This window comes from Ochotona princeps, chromosome 9, assembly GCF_030435755.1.
Source record: "Ochotona princeps isolate mOchPri1 chromosome 9, mOchPri1.hap1, whole genome shotgun sequence".
Lineage (NCBI taxonomy): Eukaryota > Metazoa > Chordata > Mammalia > Lagomorpha > Ochotonidae > Ochotona > Ochotona princeps.
The window spans coordinates 8,311,058-8,330,604 of record NC_080840.1 but is presented as its reverse complement, the minus strand read 5'-3'; the positions used below and the strand labels follow the sequence as shown (position 1 = coordinate 8,330,604).

Here is a 19,547-nt window from a genome sequence, read left to right as displayed (position 1 = left end):
CCATTATAATAACCTTATCTGTCCATTGCATAGCTTGTTTCAGGGCCTAGAAAGCTGCAAACAGTCAACAAATATTTGTGGACTAACTGATCTACTCTATGCCCACTCTCTCTTGCTTTCTGATGAAATCGTATTTTTTTTGAGGATCAGCAAAATCTAATCTACTTGCTGTCCTTTCTTTGTCTTGCAGTGGCCATGTGCCAAACTTCTGATCCTTAAAATCTAAGCAGAGGTCATTGGGCAGCACTATCTAAGGGCCAGCTAACAAGAGAAGAAGTGTCCATTGGCCCAATGCCTTTTGATCATATTGGTCTTTTGGCCTGTGTTCTTCTCCTTGTCAGCCTGTAAGGAAGTTTGTTGGCTTGTAGATGTGGCCAGTGACTTTCAATTGACCTTGAGGAACAACTCACTTGACAAGAATCTCAGCTTTCTCATGCAGAAACCCCACGGCAGGAATCTCATCTTTTTAAGCAGCACTCTCTCCCATCAACTTAGAATATCTGTATTTACTGCAAAACTTCACCTTGCAATGAATCCAAGTCATTCACTGGTCTTACAGGAGACATCATGAAATGATCAGGCATTAGAGGGCAGTCAGCACGTTCCTGTATTCCCCTAACCTCAAGTCTTTCAGCAGCTTTAGCATGTTTCCTCGTTATCTTAGTTTTTATGTTGCATTTCTTGTATTATGAGTTACAGAAGTGCATGCATTTTGATCATGCATTCTCCAATCCTCAGTAGTTTCTATTTTATAAGCAATCATGTGCATTCAGCAATGTAATCACACACACACATTCACACACACATACACATGCACACGTAAATTGAGAAAAGATTTCTGAAATGGTTTCTTGCAGTCAACTGGAAAACCAGCTGACATAGGACAAGGATGTGTTGTTTATAAAATGAAGTGGTTATACTTTCTATTTTCACGTGAAGATTTCACTGTATGCACTTTATATAGAATAGCAGTTTTTAAAAGTCACTCATTAATAAAAAAACCGCAACATTAATGTGATACATCTTCACAATGAGTTCATCAAGTTCATCTAGTCTTAACATTGTATTCCTCTATTATTTTCCAATTGTGAGATATTTGTGCTTCTAACACCTTTTGCTATTAGGGACTCTTGAGCTTGAGCATATAAGACAGGAAGGGGAGGAGATGGGACAGAAATGCTGGTAGCTACTGATTGTGGAAGGTATTGCAAGGTATTAAATCTGAAAAAGAATGTTCCAGCTGAATAAAACTCAAATGTTAATTTACATGAATACCCATTTGGTGCCCAATGAACAGAGATCAAGGAAAGATGCAAATGTGTGCTTATGTGACAACATATTGTGTCCTAAGCTCTGTTTGTCTTTGCAGAAGGAAGTTTCATGGTGGAGTTTGCTGGTAAAATCATTTTTATTGCCATCAGCAATGGCTGAATCTCCCCAGGAATGTCTGGCATTTCCAAGGTTAATTAATCCATCTTGCATTCTTCCTCTGCTCCACAAGGCTGACTGTGAAAAATATTGCAGTGAGAAAGCTGGCTTCTGAAGTGTTGTTTAAGTGACCTGACTTCTTAAAATAGTCCTTCATAAACAAAACTCACTGATAGAATTTGTGTATGTAGATCCAATTACAGTTGCAGGGCAAGCACAGCACAGAGTAGAATGGCTCCCTGCTCTCTTCTGGCTGGTTAAGGCAGCTTTCCTCTACTCAAGCACTAGGAAAATTCAGGGGAAGAAATCATCTTACATAAATTGCTGTCTCACTAACTGAGGTTCAAATTTAGGTATCATGAAAATTTTCGAGCCTTCAATGTTGCTGTCAACCTTAAGATTCAGTTACTTGAATTGCAGCTCAAAGAAAGAACTAGGAATAAGCTTCAGATGCAATATGTCAAGTGAACTGATATGTTACCCAACTGCAAAGTCTAGGCTTTGCACAGAATCAAGATGGCACCCATTGTTGCTGTGAGGAAAGGCTTGTGATGAGTTCTGCAAGTGTCGCCTGTGCTGGAAATAAGCACACACAGGATCAACTCAAATAGACACTGTGAAACGAATAAATTAGCAACCTAAGAAATATTTATACAACAGTGAAATGTCACATCAGCATGATTGTAGTAGTTAGTGTCCTCTGCATTGCTAGCAGCAATACTGGATTTGGGATAAACTGTTTTTAAAATCCCTTCTTACTGGGCTTGCTTTCACTCACTTTTGAGGAACTTTTTAAATGCCATTGATCACAAAAGTGTAAATACGATTGGCACATTTGTCATACTTAGTCTTGACAATGCCACAGCTGTTCCAGAAGCTAAGATTCCGTTGTCCCTGTAGTTTTAATTTCATTATGCCCTGACCTACTGATACCAGTTAGGTGATATTACAGCATACAATGGAAAGAAAATTCATAATTTAGTCTTGCAAAAACACTTGACACACAATCATTTTACAATTCTCTTTAAACACACAGACATCAAATCTACTTGCAGCTCCAGGGCAAAAATATCTACAGGCCAGGGTTGAAGGGCTTTAATTGGTCATTTCAGCAATCATTAAAAATTTCTTTTGCAAAGTTATTCTCTACCAGCACACACATACAAATAGAAAAGAACAGAGGAAGGAAGGGAGGAAAGACGGATGGATGAAAGGATGGGGACAAGAAAGCAAGGACGGAAGGAAGAAAATTGTGGAGGTGGAAGGTGGAGGAACAAGACCTAAAGGGAGAGTCTTACGTATTTTTCACAAGTAAGTGATAATAATATTTCCATTTCCTGGCATTCAGAGGAATCTCCTGGGAGACCGTCACTCAAATCTGTTTTTCAAAGGCATTTTTCTCAGGCACACTGGAATGTTGCAATTATTTTTTACAGCCTATGTGAATTTCCTAACGAAAAATGCACAGAAATGGGGTATTTGGAGTATTTAAAAATGCAGATACATACAGTGAGGGTTTGTTAAATCAGAGCCCAGTCCTATTCATTTAATATGTATTTATATGTTCTGATGTGTTACCTTGATATCAACTACAAAACTGGGCTGATTAAAGACACATGCCATTTGCTATGCATTGAGTAGTCACAGAATTCGCTCTATTTGCGTTAACAACAAAAGGCCTTAAACTTAGACAAAGGGCAAATAGTACCATATACTGATGCTTACATTTTATAAATGGCAGAGAGATGCTGCTAATCCATCTATTCATTTTATCTTTACAAAGCAGTGACTACTTCACTTTAATAATCAGAAATGCATAGTTAAGTCACGCACAAAGTCTGTCCCCTACTTAATCTCTACCTTAAAACATCATATATTGTCACCACACTCATTATAAAAATGCATTTTCCCCACAGAAATTTTTAAAGGCCAAATGGTAGGCTAAATTCCCTCTTGTTATTAGTCAAGTTTAAGGATCATTATTTAATTAGCATGTTCTGGCTCTAGTCTGTATTGTCTTATGCAATGTCTATAACCAGGGAAGAAAATGTTGCGTGGTAAATTAAAGCCTGGCAGCATGACCTTGTGCACTAACTAGCTTGGATTTGCTTACCTGGCTGCCTTTGCTTGTTGAGCCATCTTGAAGAAATCCCTGCACTGTGACAGTTTCACTTACCTCCTTCAGCCAGAGGTTTCGAAAGACTAATTAGCCACTGGCTGTGACATTTTAGAATCCTCAAGAGGCAGGCAGAATGCCATCATCTTCCTGGTTATATGCTACTGCCTCCCAGCTTTCTGATAACTCAATGATTTCCACCATCTTAGTGCTAATGAGCTAAAGAATGAGAACAGGATGACTTTCAAATGTTAGGTAACTCATATTATAGTCACCAGCAATTAAAAGAGAATAAAATACTCATTACAGTAACTGTAATGTGAATTCGCCCACCATGGGAAAGAAATCTAATACATATAACCTTATCATTAATTTATTTACACAAAAATGCCATTCACAATGAAGTTCCTGATAAATAAGTTGAACTGCTAGGATAAATAGGTGGTCTAAGCAGTGGGAAGTAATCCAGATGTCAGAGAGAAATCTGAATAAGAAAAAGGCATTCCTTTCCTGGTTTGAATTACAAATACACAGCTGATTTAACATGAATTAGGTGAGGCTTTCCGATGAATAACTGTAGCCCTAAGTTACCTGTTCCTGAACATTGTGAAAGTAAAATAGAGTTCTTGAACTAATCTCAGTATTCTTGAACTAACCTATAACAGTCCAGCCTGCCAAGGAAAATGAAGGATTATATATGCATAATATCTGTATTTAGGTGGGAAGTTGAGCATTTTAACTGTTAAATGAGTGGAGTAAACACTCCCTTACCCCCGTCCTCATTTTGCGGATGGCTGGGGACCTGCTAGATGGTCTCCACTGTTGCTTCCCACACCCACATGAGAGTGCAAAGGGTGGGCAAACAAACAGAGGGGTTTGTCCTTCATTTCTGGCATTTACTGAGATTGATAGCATGTCCATTGTCCTGCGCAGACACAGAAGTAATTTCCTTGAAGAGGGAAGAAGGAGAAAGATTCTCGTAGCAATCCCTGGCTCATTTATGACATCCGAAAATAGCATTTTCAGTGAAGTGAAAAGGCTGCCAAGGAGAATTGACTCTGTACTGTCATTTTAGTTTCCTGGCTCTTGAAAATGGTAAGTTAAACAAGAGCCATCCTCTTGAAAGGAATTAGGACAAACGCAAAGAAGGTGATATTCCTGTGTTTATTGGCTTCACAAGTTGGCATGCTTGTATCTAGCTAGGCAGGATGAAAAGCTGGCTGCATAGACTATGCCCATCAATTCCATTATTTTCCCCACCTAATTTCCCTGTGGCTTTCTCATTGTTAAGTATTCATTCACATGTTATAAGGAGTGTTTCTTGAATGATAAAACAGGTACTCCTGGCTCTTGAACAATCAAACACTTGTGCGTTGGGAAGGATAAACCCTAAAATACTACTGGTTGGTTAGCATCAGAGCCAAGGTTTGAATATTTCCTTCAACCTTGCTAGTCTGTAGTCTTTGGGCTGTCTCGCTACAATTTCTATGATCCTGTCATTTTTTAGAAATAAAGATGAAGGATACGAAGGATGATACCATATACTTGTCATCCTTTGATGCAACAATGGACATGAAGGTGCTTAGTTATGTGTGAAAACTGTACAAATACAGATTATGATGATGCCATAACTTGTCCAAGAGGTGTTTATGTGTAAATGACTACCTTAGTTGCATGTGCGTGGGCATGTGTACAGGCATCTTTGGGAGACAGTTTGAGCAACACATGCAGTGAATAGTTCTTTTTTTCAGTGACTGATGCTTACTAGATGCCTGGCATATTCCTAGATTCTGAAGCTAAAGAGGTGGAAATAGTAGGCATTGTCCTTCTGCACTTAGGAAGTTTACATTCTTGTGAGAGTGGGGAGAAGAATCATGGAAAATACAAGCATATAAGACAATTCCTGAGAGTGCGCTTCTCTGGGGGGGTGGGGGGGATGCACACACTGAAGAGGATGGCGTCTGAGAGTCCGCAGCACTGAGACTATGACTGTCAGGTGAAGACCTGGAAAAAACTGTCCTGGGCAGCAGGTGCAAAGATCAAAAGGCAAGCAAGAGCTGGAGAACTTTGAAAGATAGGAAAACAGATGGTGTATTTAAAGTCTGAGGAGGAGCTGAGAAGGAAAGAAGGGGAAAGAAGCAGTAATTTTACTCTTGTTGCCACAAGGGGTAGTCGAATGGTTTGAGCATGCCTTAAAATATTACCAACTATGGGAAACTATACAGAACCTCGTGAAACAAACAAATGGCAACATCTTTAAAAGCAAAACAAAACATAACAAAGCAAAAACAATTAAGTCTCCATTTCATCCATGAGCAGACCTAAGAACGAAGCTTGAAACCCTAGAGGGCGCCAAAGGAAAATGTTCTTAAAGGCTCTTTCAGCACCTGAAGTGAGGGGAGAGCGCCTTGGTCTTCAGAATGTGGCATAGAGGACTCAACCTCTATACTCACAGGTTATTTCTAATTCCCATCCAAGCAGAAATTGAACCAGTTTTAGCTTACATGAACCAGGACTTTGGTTTTCACAGCAGAGGACTGTTTTTGATAGGGTGGGGTGGGAAGACATTTGGAAGATTATTTTTAATCATTGTCCATCTGGCAGTGTTTGAGCAGAGTATAAAACAAAGATGAAGCCAAAATTTACTTTCTCAATTCACTTGGCAAAGAAATTATTTCTATACTTGGAAATTTGAAATACTCATACTTTGCCACTTAGGATGTGTTGTTCTAAATACTGTTCCAAACTTGCTTGATGAAGTCTTTTAGTAATGTGTGCCGAGAAGGAAATGGGTTTTAGCTAATGGAATCATATGCATATAATCCGATAGCCCTGATATATTATGAAAACAACTTGGTGAGTTACATGAAGAAAGCCAAGCAGAGTATATGGGAAATAGATAAGAGAGAGAAAGGGGAAGAGGAACAAGTGAGGGAAGAAGGGATATGCTGATGTCGAATTATATGACATAGAACATGAAAAGCAGACTGAGAAACTTCAGAAGAAAGTACATTTATATGTACTAGAATTCAGATCTGGGCATATACAGAATTGAAAAACACGGATAATATGCCACATAATTGTATACTAGCCTAATCGAAGCATATGACTTCTTTGAAGATCAAGGCTTTATTCTAAGTATTAGAAGCTCATGATCATTTTGAGATAACATTCGTGATTATTTCATCTTCCCATTTCATGACTGATGTCCACAGCCATGAACTTTACATACTCTTCATTTCACTCAGAGAGACTTTATAAAGCACTATGAAAGCAGCTAACCAGATAAGCATTGGGACAAATGGATTTAGAGTCATCAGAAAGGAGGCAGGATCCTGAATGGACCAGAAACCAATGATGGCTAAAGACCCCAACGATGCCAGATCTAAAAACCAAGAGCAGCATTCAGTAGTTCATACCTGAGCAGATGTTTTCAATATGGCAAAAGAAACACCAAGGCTTAGGGGAAACTTGGGACAGGCAAAGCATCCTCCTGTCCATACCCCTCGCCCCAACCTGCCAGGTGAAAACACTGTTGCTCACTACTGCCCTCATTCCTGAAAAACCCTCATTTTTAGTCTCTGAGTACCTACCGGCCTTTGGTGAAGAAGTGCTGGGCCATTCATAATGCATTGGTTCAGTGAGTACAAACAATACGATCATTGTCTACCTTAGACAGCATGAATGCTGTTCCACAGGGACACATCCATATTTGATAAGGAAGTATGGAGGGGGCGAATGACAACCAAGAGGGAGATTCCACCTACTTATTTCAAATCGTCTACATCAAAATACTTCCTGCAATGAATCAAAACATGTATTCTTTGCCAAGAACCTTGCCCCCTCCAATTTCTGAGATTCGCTTATTCAAATAACTTTATTCAAAGATTCTGTAATGAGAGGTGACATTTCAGATTCCCCAAACAAGAAATATTGTGACCCAAAGTCATGTGTCATTGGGTTGTTTTAAAGATCAGTGAGATTACCACATGGATGGTACCCAGCACTGGCAATAACTCAATGCAGAGCAAATGCTAGTTCCTATATGGAGATACTCAGGCAGCTAACTAGAGCTCCAGGGTCCTTCCCACATCCTACAGTTACTCTTAGGAGTAAAGTTGCTAGAGAGCAGGTTTTTCCCCTCCCCTGACATCTTCTGGCAGGTCCGGGAGTGAGGACTGGAGTTATGAAGAACACAGACTTTGTCAGTTGAGAAGAGCGACTCACAGCATCGGAACAGAAAGGTAGAGAGTTGGTAAAATTTCAGGGGTCATTTAGTTCCAGTTCCTCTGAGGACAGATACCAGCTCACTCAAAACCAAGCTCCCTCCCCTGGTGCCAGGCACAGTGAGTGCCAGACTAGGGGAGGGGTCCTACTGAAAAGGAACCACCCTCCTGAAACAATTCATAAACAAACCAAGATGAGTCCAGGGGGAGAGCAAGGCAGGCAAGCCTTACCTGGTTGACAGAAATGACTGGCAGGCGGGGGATGAGCACTTGCAGGACCACCTGCAGCAGCGAGGTGCCTAGGCCTGCCAGGATGGCCCAGGTGAGCGGCAGGGGCAACATGCTGTAGGTGGCGAAGAGTGTGAAGAGCACGTAACCTATGCCGTCGCCCAGGAGCCCGTAGCCCAGGCCCGCTGCCAGGATCTGGGTGGTCATGGCCACCCAGGTGACCACGCCACTGTACTGCAGGTAGGTATGCGAGGTGGTGTCCTTCCTGACCACCACAAGGGCACAGATCACCACCTCGATGCCGGTGAAAAAGCCCAACAGGATGCCCTTGAGCGGGTCCATAGGCGCTGAGGCCAGGCTCAAGTGGAGGACCAGGAGAGTGAGTTTGGTCATCACATCCAGCACGTTCATCACCACCTCCGATTTGCGCCTCTGGCCCAGGAAATAGCGCTGGTAGAGGCGTTCCAGGTCCCGGGATTTAAAGGAGTTGCGCAGGGTGGGGAAAATGACCCCCCGGTAACTGTAGCCCCCATTGAGGAAGAAATCCGAGTTGCTTGGGGCGCAGTCCAAGTGCAGGAAGCCCAGATCGCCTCCTCCTCCGCTCCCACTGGCGCTGCCGCTCCCGCTGCGTTCCGGGAAGACTTTGGAGCCACCGGTGCTGTGCGCCCGCTCCCCGGGGCCCAGCGAGTAGAGTGGCAGCGCCGACTCGCCCGACAGCTGCGGCGCATGGTGGTTGGGGCCACATCCCGCAGGGTTCGAGGTTTTCCCGGAGGCTCCGCTCCCGCCGCCGCCGCCGCCCCGGTGCCCGTGAATGAAGCGCTGCTCGGTGATGTGTCGCACCGCCGTCTGCCAGAGCAGCCGCTGCGGCCGGGAGCTGCTCCCGCCGTCGCCGGCCGGGGGCGTCGGGTGGATGGTATAGAGTTCCTCGCTGTCGCTAAGGCAGCGCACATCGGAGAGCTCCATGGCGCCCGGCCGCCGTCGCAGGACCTAGGGGACGCGGCTGGGGAAAGCGGTGCCAACGACCTCCAGACCTCCTTTGAAGAGCCTGGCGAAAGTCCTTCTCTCTTACGTTTCCCCGTTGCAGGTGTCCCGGGCGGGGGCCTGGCAGGTCAAGTCATAGTGCGCCGGTGGTTGGAGGGGGGTGGCAACGGGCGCCTGCGAAGATCGCTGCGGACTCCCGCGTCCTTGCGCGCCGCCCTCCCGCCAGTCCGCGGAGCTCCAGTGCGCAGTGGCGCCGGCGGCTATTCGTCCGCAGAAGCCACGGCGATCGGAGCCACGTAGCCCCTTCCTGGGCTCTGGCTCCTTGGCTGGTTCTAGGCTCAGCGCCTTGGCGCAGTCTTCGGTCTCCAAGAAGCGCCCAGGTGCCGGGGCGCCGTGCTTTTGCTGCGCGTCGGGCGGGTCCTGGCTGCGGCACTGGGCTCGGGACGCCCACGGCTGGGCGGCTGCGGGGGCTGGGGGATAGCCGGGGGTGACCGGCGGGGGTTGCGAAGTTAGCAGCTGTGACACCTTTCAGAGAACTCCACAGCGCCGGGATGGGGAGCCGGGGCGGAGCTGTGGACGGGGGCAGGGCTGGAGAGGAATCAAGGTCCAGGAGGTGGCAGGGGTGCCCCGCGAGAGGGTTGGCGAGGTGATAGCCCCAGCGCTAACAGGTCACCGAAGAGTTAATTTGGAGGAATGGGCTCCCTCCTTGGCTCTTTCCTCACGGTTGCCACTTCCACCACGGAGACTGACAGCGCAGCGTAGACTCTGTCTAGAAGCCTTCCCCAGGAAGATGGGGTGCCGTTGGGGGCGGGAGAATCAGCCCCAGGGTCCCAGCCTAGGCTATAAGGCACGGTCAACTCGTCCAGCTGTGCTTCGAAAAGGCCACAGCGCTCCGTTCCCATCCCCGTCACTTCGCTCTTTGCAGTCCATTTGGCTTGCAGCTAAAAGGACCTGGAGGCAGGAGGGGGGAAAAGTGAGCCAGACTCTCAAGCCAAGGGCTCTGAGAAGCGGCCGCTGCGAATCCCAAAGGCTGAGACTGGAAGCGCGGCGGGTGCGGTGGGGACAAGGTTTGGGTGACAGAGAAGGCCCGAGGTCGCGTGGCGGTCGCCAGGGACGCCTCCGGATGCAGGCGAGGGCCCGTGCCACCCTGGCGCTCCGCAGCGCGCTGCGGGCACCCGGCAGTCGGGAGGAATTTGGCGACCTGTGAGAGCGGTCAGACACCGGCGGCGACTAGGATCCGCCCCCCGCGCCAGGCCACACCCGCGAGGCGGCGGAGGGCTGGGGTGCGGTAGTCGCTGGGAGCCGGCCCCCAGCTCGGGTCCCGCCACTCGCAGCGCCCGGCGTGGGAGCCAACGCCGGCGGGCAGGCGCGCTCGCTCCGCGCTGCTGGCCAGCGCTCCAGCTGGCCGGGCCGGCCGCTTCCTCCGCTGTTCTTTTGAAGGCACTGGCTGCTGTCCTCGGCAGGTACCGAGCCAGGACTCTCGGGCCGCTTTACTCAAGGACTCCTGGAGCCCGGCGCTGTGGGAAAGTTCTTTCGTCCTCCTTAACCCGGGTGTCTTTTGGCGAATCCAACTTTTCCCCTGAAAGCAAAATCCGCCTCCCCCCTCAAGAAAAAAGAAACAAAACGTAGCCCTAGAGACAGTCTCTATCTCTTGGGAGGGCTGGAGGACTGGGGTGTTGAATTAGGGTCGTCCTCCGCACGTCTCGGCATCCGTTGTCTTCCTGCTTACAGTAATGGTCAAACAGGACATGGGAAAGGCATTTCCAGGGGCCAGCTAGGAGGAGGACAGGTTTCCCGCCGAACAGATTCCGATAAAGCCAGTAGTGGCGCTGGCTGTGGACCAAGTAAATGTGCCTTGAGCTGGTGCCAACACGAGGCACGGAGGGGTCCAGGGGCTCCCGGTCATCAAGCGGAGAAAGGCCGCAACAGCGCCAGCCGGGCTGCAGGTGGCAGAGCAGGGGAGTTGCGTCGGAGGCTCCAGCGGGTAGAGCCCGGCCCGGAGCAGTCAGCTGATGGCCGATGACGTCAGGTCCTGGGCGCTTTCGCGGCTCCCAGTGGCGTCCCTTGGAAGCCCAAACTCCCTCCTTGCCTGGCCGCTCCCGCAGCCTCTCCTAAAGGAGAAATGGCCCTTGCTCCACCGGGGAGAACTCCCCTTGCAACCGCTTGTCCACCTCGTGAACAGCTTTTGGTGATCCTGGCCCCCTGCAGGCCCCCCCCCCCATGCATGTCTTCCAGGGTTATTTGTGAAGCCTGTGTCCCCTACCTCCTGCCCCGCTCCAAAAAGGGGCTTAATATGTCTTTCCTTTCCTTGTATGTGGACGTTGGTTTATTGATTTAAATCCACAAGTGGTGGTGGGTCTTGTGCAGAGAATTTGGGAACCAGAAAAAAAAAAAAAACAGTAACAGCGCCCTTCCTCTTTTTTGGTAACGACTGTGCTAGGATGTGTGGGGAGCTGTGTCCTCTTTCTGTGGGCATTCCTCCAAGTCTGGGCTGGTGACCATATTAGCAAAGTTGGCAGAGTAAGGCGCCTCTTTATTTTCTCAATTGTTTCTGCTAGGGGGCCTGAGGACCCAGCCTGAATGCAGATGGGACTTTTCTATTAAAATCTTTCTCCAACCTCAATGTAGTCCAGGATGATTTATTCAGCAGCAAAAGGAGGCCGGCCAAGGAAGGGGACACAGGGCCTAATCAGATAAAGCCACTCAGGCTGAGGAATGAGCACAGCATGCTACAGAAAGAAACTCCAAGAATTTCATGAACTCAGGGTCTGACGCTGATGTATCCGAGAAGAAAACACCACATCTGTTCTACCCACTGCAAACGTGCTTTTGCTTCAGCTCGGTGATCCATCGTAATGGCTTTATCAGGAGAGACCACCAAGAAGTGGTGAGATTGTGTGTTCCCATGTTCCTCTGCTCCTTGGTCTGCCAGGCGGTTGACCTTGTAGACATCCCCTGCTGTGACCCGCCTTCAGCAGACTGGGCACCGAGGGACCTACCTGGTTTAGGAGTGCCATCCTCCTTCAAACTCCAAGCTGAAACACAACCCTCTGGCCTCCTGACTTGTATCTTAGTCACAAGGAGCTGGCTCATACAATGCTCCCCTGCTCGCCACAGTGCCGTCTGTTCATCAAGCACCTTCCTTCTCTGTTGGCTGTTCTGAATGCTTTTATTCTGACCATCACCACAGGAACTAGCTGTACCCCATTTGTTTGCAGGACTGTCATTTTCCCCACGAACCAGTGAGACCCTGGAGGAGAGGAGGAGTGGCTGCATTTATATTCACATGCCCAGCTTTTGACAATGGTGCTTTACATAGACACGATAACAAGGTTAGCAACAGTTTATCCAACATCTATTTTATATCAGATACTCCCTAAAGATCTTCAGTAAGCATCTTATTTAATCATGTAAACAATTTTGTGCATTAGGTCCTTCTATAGGATATTGTGTAGTGCGGTTTCATGTTGCTAAGTACATTGTCTGGGATCTCACAATTAGTAGACAGCAGAATTTTTGTAATTAAATTAGACTTGTATAAATCTAGTATCCAGATGCCTTTCGTAAGGCAGGTTAAACAGGAATCAGCTGAGACAGACTTTGAGACATTTGTGAATGTGACTCCAAATGGCAGGTGAAGGCGGCAGAAGTCAGTCTTCTTGGGATGGGGAGCACGTCAATTCTGACTCAGCTTAAGCCATAAATACAGGGAAACAGTAGATTTCCAGCTTGTTCACTCATGTCACCAAGCATTTTGGCGCTAGTTTAAGGCTTGGTTTTTAAATTGACACATATAGGAAGTATTAGAGAAAAGTGAGCCAAATCAGTGAAGAAAAAGCAGATTCTTACAAACATCATATTCTTATTTTAATTAGTATAACTTTTTTAAAAAATTACCATATTTCTGTTTTCTCTTTAGGGACTTTGGAGTTTGGGTAGAATATTTAAGCTATATTTTTAAATATCGCATTGCAGTACAAATATACTTATATATAGTGATATAGCCTCATGTACAAAGCACATCTCACTAAGGTTTTTGTGAAACAAATATCTCCTTGCATTAAACAAATTTTTATATTTGTTTCCTCCCAATGTGTGAAACATTTAACTCACATTTTTTCTGGGGATTTTACCATGTGCTCTTCTAATCCCAGGGAGGTTCTATCCTTTAGGCATGTGTGTACCAAGAACACATGCCCACACATACACTACGTATTCACAAAGGTCACTGCAGAGGCCATATTTAATGCTAAATATTTGGTCCTCATCCATGTGACCAGCAACATTCTGCCTGGTTTTCTTTTAATCCGTAGAGAGGAAACTCTCCTGCAGATTTTCCTGTGACCTCATTTGTCTGAAATAGCACATTACCCTTTCACTTGAAGGTGCTATGCCTTCTCCAGGGCACTCTCAGGAGACAATTATTTGGGATGTACAGACTTCCCCAGATCTCGATCTGTCACCAGTTTGGGAGTACATATCTCTGACTGGTGTAGAGACAGTTTGTGCTTTCTTTTCAAGCTCATTTAGTTTTCCTCTGTGCCTTATCAGGTCTTGTATCCTCTAAAACTTTGAAATTCTCTGTTAAGAAAAGGAAAGCTTGTAGCATGGAACTATTTCCTTCATGTTCTACTCCTCCTTCCTGGAAGTGATTGACAACTTCAGTGACGAGAGCGGAAAGGGAAGACACACACACACGAGTAAATCCCATCACTCCCTGTCTCAAAATGGAAGCTACCCTTACAAATGAACGAAATTCATCCATGTCATTTTTGCTCCCAAATTCTGCATTCCAGCTGACTTATGGGGTTATGAAATGAAATGAATTGATCAAGTTAGCATTTAAAACAGTGAACAACTTGAATAGTCAAATAGAACCATGAAGGTAATTTTGTCACTTTACACAAAAGCATCCTTTAAAAATTACTCCTCTGTAGGAAGTAGAAAATTTGGAAACAATGATCTCACTTACTTTTCTCTCACCCTTGATCTTTACCACTCTGATCAACTATGTAAACATCATCAAAAATTAAAATAACCTCCTCTTTGAAAGCTGCTAAGTAAAGGTAATGAACTTGAAACAAAAATATCTTTTAAATTCTTTTTATTATCTAAATGATGTAAAACAAAATTAGGCTTAATGTTATATTTCTTACTATATAGTTTGAGATTTTGACTCTATCTAATTTGGAAAGCATGAGGCATATTTCATAACTTGTCTTTGTAACAACAAAGACTGGTTTACAATGTGGATTGAGGTGAAAGTCAATGGGAAGGTATTGGCCTAGCCCTGAAGTCCTTACTGGCATCATTTGCTATCATGTTTACCTGAAGTTATGGTTTACCGAGATGAGTCAATCTCTTAGACTTGTTCTTGATTTCCTATTTATGATATGCTGTTATATAACTGTTTTAAATTGTTTCATAACCACTTATAACAAGATGTGAATGAAAATTTGCCCAGGTTTTGTGATGGTTTAAGATAGTTTATATGAAGCATGAGGCAGGGGACTTGCAAGGGCTGACCCACACTATCCACTCAGTAAGTAAGGCCAGCTAAGTATTGAAAATAGTTTATAACGTTATTCCATTTCTTCAAACTCCACCACTGGGTTCTTAATTTGGTCTACTGTCTCTCTAGATGAGTCCAGCAGATTCAGGCCACACCTCTTTTGCTGTAACCTCTTTCTTTTCTCCAGCGGTTGTACTTTTTCTAAATTAAAAATTCTGTCTTGCCACTGTATTACATGTGGGGAAAACCCACCATAGCATACAATTCACCTTCCCAGTAACTTCCAGGTATATAGTACAATGTTGTCAACTACATGCACATTATTGTACAGTGAGTCCCCATGACTGTTTCCCGGATTTTGGAAGTTCACACCTATCAAAGCACAACATGTGCCTCCTTTTCCCATGGATGAGTATGTTATTTTTCTTGATTAAGCATTACAGTTACCTGGTTTTGCCCTCAAATTCCAAAAAAACTAAATAACTATCTCCAGAAATGGCTATGGTTTGAGCCTCCAGCTTCATTTGCACTCTGCCTCATTCCCTTCCTCAAATATGTTCTACTATCTTTCTTACAAATCTATAAATGTGTCAATTCCTTTGCCTAAAGTGGTATAGGTTTGGTCTTAATATTCATTTCCTAGGTTCTTTTTTTTTTTAAAGCATTTTAAACACAGGCACCATCACAACTTAAGAAAGTGGTAAGATTTATTCAGACAATGAGGGATACAGGCACAGGTGGTCCATGGTGGGGGGGAGAGGGCCAGATGGAAAACGGAAAAATAGAAATTGTTGCCTTCCATTCTTTGAATCTGTGTGTGAGGAGCAAGAGGGCAAGTGAGCATGTGACAGACCTAGAGTAAGAGCAAGCCCATCCTCAGCATGGGGTTTTAAAGGTTTGAAACGAGACCAACTATGCAACACTACCCCTGTCAGGTCCCAGGTGATGATAGGTAAGCATCATTTAAATCACAGGCGGATAGAAAGGGTTACAAAGGCAAGGAACGTATGGCTTCCCAAGTCATGACCCTGAACTAGTTACTTGCCTAAGTCCTTATCATTCATTCTCAGACATTTCTGACCCTGAGGGTCATTAAATGTTAGGAGTTGCTGATGATGCAAAGTCATCTCTTCTGCAGCTGCTTCCTGCTGATTAGGGGCATAGTCCCTGTGTATCCCAGCTTTGGAAATCTCTTCCCAGTACATCTAATGGATCCATCTCATGAGCTGGAGAATTTCCAGTCACTGCCAATGGCTATGTTCCCTGTATGGTCTTTATTACTCTGAGTAGTTGTTGGATTTTGAAACAGGCAAGTTCATCAATCAGTACAAGCAAAATTATTAATTGTAAGTGGAGTGCCTTTTAAGAAGGAAATGTATGTTATTACTTCCCAAGCATTGGGTGTTGATGAATTGCCCCTGTGCAAACTGTAGAACCATCTAGCCTTAGCATAAATATCTTCAATATCTCTTCCTGTGAAGATACTACAATTAGAGAAGAGGTGGAAAATTCCATTAATCACTGCACAGGCTCCTCCTTATTTTGTGGATAAATGTTCTAGGCTCTGTCAGTAATATGTAACTACTTTAGAGTATCCACAGTCTTGAGTTCACAGCTGTAAAAGCAGGCCTAAATTATAAAACTAGTTACCTAGAGCGGTGACGAGATTTTTAACATTAGCTTCACGTTCTTTTAACATCATAATAGAAGAACTCACTAAGGTTTTTCCTGTCAAAAGGAACTTCCAGAGGGCATCAAGAAGTGGTAGGTGAAGCATGTTTACTTTCATGTTCAGCAGATTTAGTACTGAGAAAGCAAATGATTTTTACTTATCTTTTTGCTTTTTGAAGAAGTTTATGGTATTTTTCATTGGTTCACAGCAGACTGACTTATCTTGTGTGTCTAACTGATGACTGTGGTCTCCAAGAGGCATGTGGATGATAAATGGTAGAGCTGTGGCTATCTGTTGAGTTATTTTAGACACAAATGAGGCACTTTGTCAATCTGGAGTTACAGTGGAAGTCTCCAAATGAGGCACAATCTCGCTTAGTAGAGCTTTGGAAGCTTCCAGTGTCTTTTCTGCTTGAGTTGTAAATGCTTCCATCCATCCTGTGAAATTACCAATGAACATTAGAATACATTTGTCATTATTTTCTGGAAGCATGCTACCGGTCTTCGCCTGGATGTGTTCCTCTCTTTTGCACAGGAATCAGTAAAGGAACTGGGTTCACATGACTACTAGGGTTATTCTGTAAATAAGAATGACAGGAGCAGGTCACTCCTTTTATGGTAATGTGCAATCCATTACCTCCAAATTTCCCGGAGCCTGTTAGTATTAAAGTTCCGCTTCCCAGATGGGTAGAACATGTATTTCCTAATACTCCACTGAGAGACCATTGATAACATAACTTTATGATCTAAAGTCTTACCATCTATAATTTCTATACAAAAGTGAATTAATTCTTCAATGTTCTTAGGTGGCAAAAGGGTCACTTGGTTGAGTACTGGTACACCTTAAGAATTATTTTGGGTTAGTCTAGTTACAGGGCCTGATATTTTGAGACACCCTCCTGTTAGAAAATGGTGTCCCTTAATTTGTGAAATTCCATGTACCTGCTTTTGCATGTGAATCTTAAGTGGCTGACCTAAAGTAAGCTCTGTTGCTTCCTCCACCAAAAGTGATGTAGTAGCAACTGTTCTTAAGTGTGCAGGCCAACCAGCAGCCACTGAATCTAGTTGGTTAGAAAAATAGGCTGCAGGTAGTAGAATTGGGGCCAACTTCTAAGACAGTGCTCCTAGGGCTACTGCCCATTTATCTGCCACAAACAAAGGGAATGGCTTATTCAGGTTAGGCATTCCTAGTTCTAGAGTTTCTGTTAATAGCTCTTTAATTCTTTGGAAGGCTTTTTGTAGTTCTCTTGTCCAGCAAAGTGACTCTATGTCAAGACACTTTAGAGCTTCATATAAATAGAATGAATGAAGGATCCATTCTTGGCAAAGTCAGTCACTTTACTGGATACTTAGAACATGTTTTAAAGAAACCCATGTGGCATGTTGCTGAAAGCTCAAACCCACATTCATCCAGGGATTAATACTTCCTTTTGGTGGTTGTGTGTGAATTGCCTTGGAAGTGATTTTTCCAGCCCAACCAAGCCTGCAGAAAACTGCAGCTCCAACTGCAAGTTTGTCTGCAATACCATGAGAGAGTCTGAACTGGAAACACTCAATAAGCTGTTTTTAAATTTCTGGCCTAAATACATCATAAGGTGATAAATGTTGTTTCCCTCAGGTCTCTACGTTTTGGATTTATGTCTTATGTAATATGTAACTAACAATATCTGTCTGCCCTAATAAACTTTACTCTTCTTAAACAGCAAAACAAGGGTACCATCACAACTATCAGCTCAGGTCAAATCCTGGTCACACTGGCAGGAGCCTATTTATTCATTTTTAATTCATTGCATATAGAAAGCAGAAGAATGGTGTGGTGCCAGAGATAACTTGAATTCCTTTTTAAAAGATTCATTTATTTTTATTGTGAAGATGTATTTACAGTGAGGAGGAGAGAGAGAAAGATCTTCCATCTGCTGGTTCACTTCCCAAGTGTTCGTAATGGCTGGAGGTAAACCGATCCAAAGCCAGGAACCAGGAGCTTCTTCCAGGTCTCCCATGCAAATGCAGAGTCCCCAGGCTTTGGGCCATCCTCTACTGTTTTCTCAGGCGACAAGCTGGGACCTGGATGGGAAGTGGAGCACTTGGGACATGAACTAGCACGCATATGGGATCCCAGTGGCTGCAAGGCTAGACTTTAGACACTGAGCCATGGCGCCAGACCCAATAAATTATAGTAGAGTGTAGGAAGACATTGTGACTATAGCTCAGCGAACGTAGTCAGCGAGCACGGGATTACAGTTGATGGGACAATATTTGTATGATAAACAACTGAATGGATGTCTTGTGTGTGACTGACTGGATATCCTTTGCATGAGAACAACTGTATGGCTACCTTTTGTATACCTGATGAGATATCATTTGTATAAGAACAGTTGAGCCGGAAGTAATATACAAGGCAAAAGGACTTCCAAACTAAGGCATAGAAAACAGTTGATGGTTCTGTTGATGAACTAGGTAGCTCTACCCTAATCCTGTATGACCCTCAGCATATAAAGTCTGTTGCCCCTAATAAATTTTGGCTATTGATCATCAGTCAGTAGTCCAAGCGTGTTATTATCGGCTCCGTGCACCAAGTCCATCGCTGCAGGACAGCGACAAGTGGCGCCCGTGAACAGGGACTTGCATAAAGAAACGAAAGTGCGACGGAGACCCCCACAGAAAGAGGTGAGTGGGAACAATGGGCCAGAATCAGTGCAGAGCGCAGCCTTTTATACCTCTTATACATAGCATTATAAAGAAAAGTGGAGTAAATATAACTAGGCAGCAATTGCGTTCTTGTTTCGAGGTTATTTTTAAATATAACCCTTGGTTTCTGAATGAAGGGACACTAGAAACAGAAGTCTGGGATCGTGCCCGGAAACATGTAGAAGAGGCCCGAATGACAGGAGAAGATATTCCTGCTGATTTTTGGAGTACATGGTCTTTAATTAAAGCGGTTATTGCAATTATAGAAGGGGAAGAAGACAGGGAGGAGAACCTCCAACAGGCTGTCACGGATTCCTTTGATGACTCTGAGTTAGATGGGGAAATGAAGCAAAAATCTAAAAAGAAAAATAAGAAAATATTTCCTAGTGCCATTCCCTCTGCACCCCCACTTCCTGATTCATTTCTTCATTCCCCCCTAACTCACAGTACAGATAAGGAGGATGAAGGGGAATCCGTGATAGACCCCCCTCACCAGGGTAGCCATCGTTATATGGCCAGAAAGGAAACTTTTCGAAGCACAGATAAAATAGAAAATGAAATTGGAACTAAGAGAAAGCAGAAAACTTCCAGCATTAAATCACAGGATTTCTACAATGAGGAAGATGAGGATGAGATAGAAAGGTTAAATACCAGCCTATACAGTCTCACCCTTAAATCTGATCGAAGGTGTTCTCAA

At 44.4% G+C, this 19,547-nt stretch overlaps 1 protein-coding gene across 1 annotated transcript in view; it reads right to left on the bottom strand.

Moving 5' to 3' along the window:
• The window catches only part of ADCY8 (adenylate cyclase 8), a 225,053-nt gene extending 215,953 nt beyond the window's left edge, over positions 1-9,100 (bottom strand). The window contains exon 1 of the mRNA XM_004580732.2: positions 8,002-9,100. Within this exon, the coding sequence (XP_004580789.2) occupies positions 8,002-8,961 (960 nt within the window). The 5' untranslated portion in view covers positions 8,962-9,100. The remainder of the gene's footprint in view (positions 1-8,001) is intronic.
• Between the last annotated feature and the right edge of the window lie 10,447 nt (positions 9,101-19,547).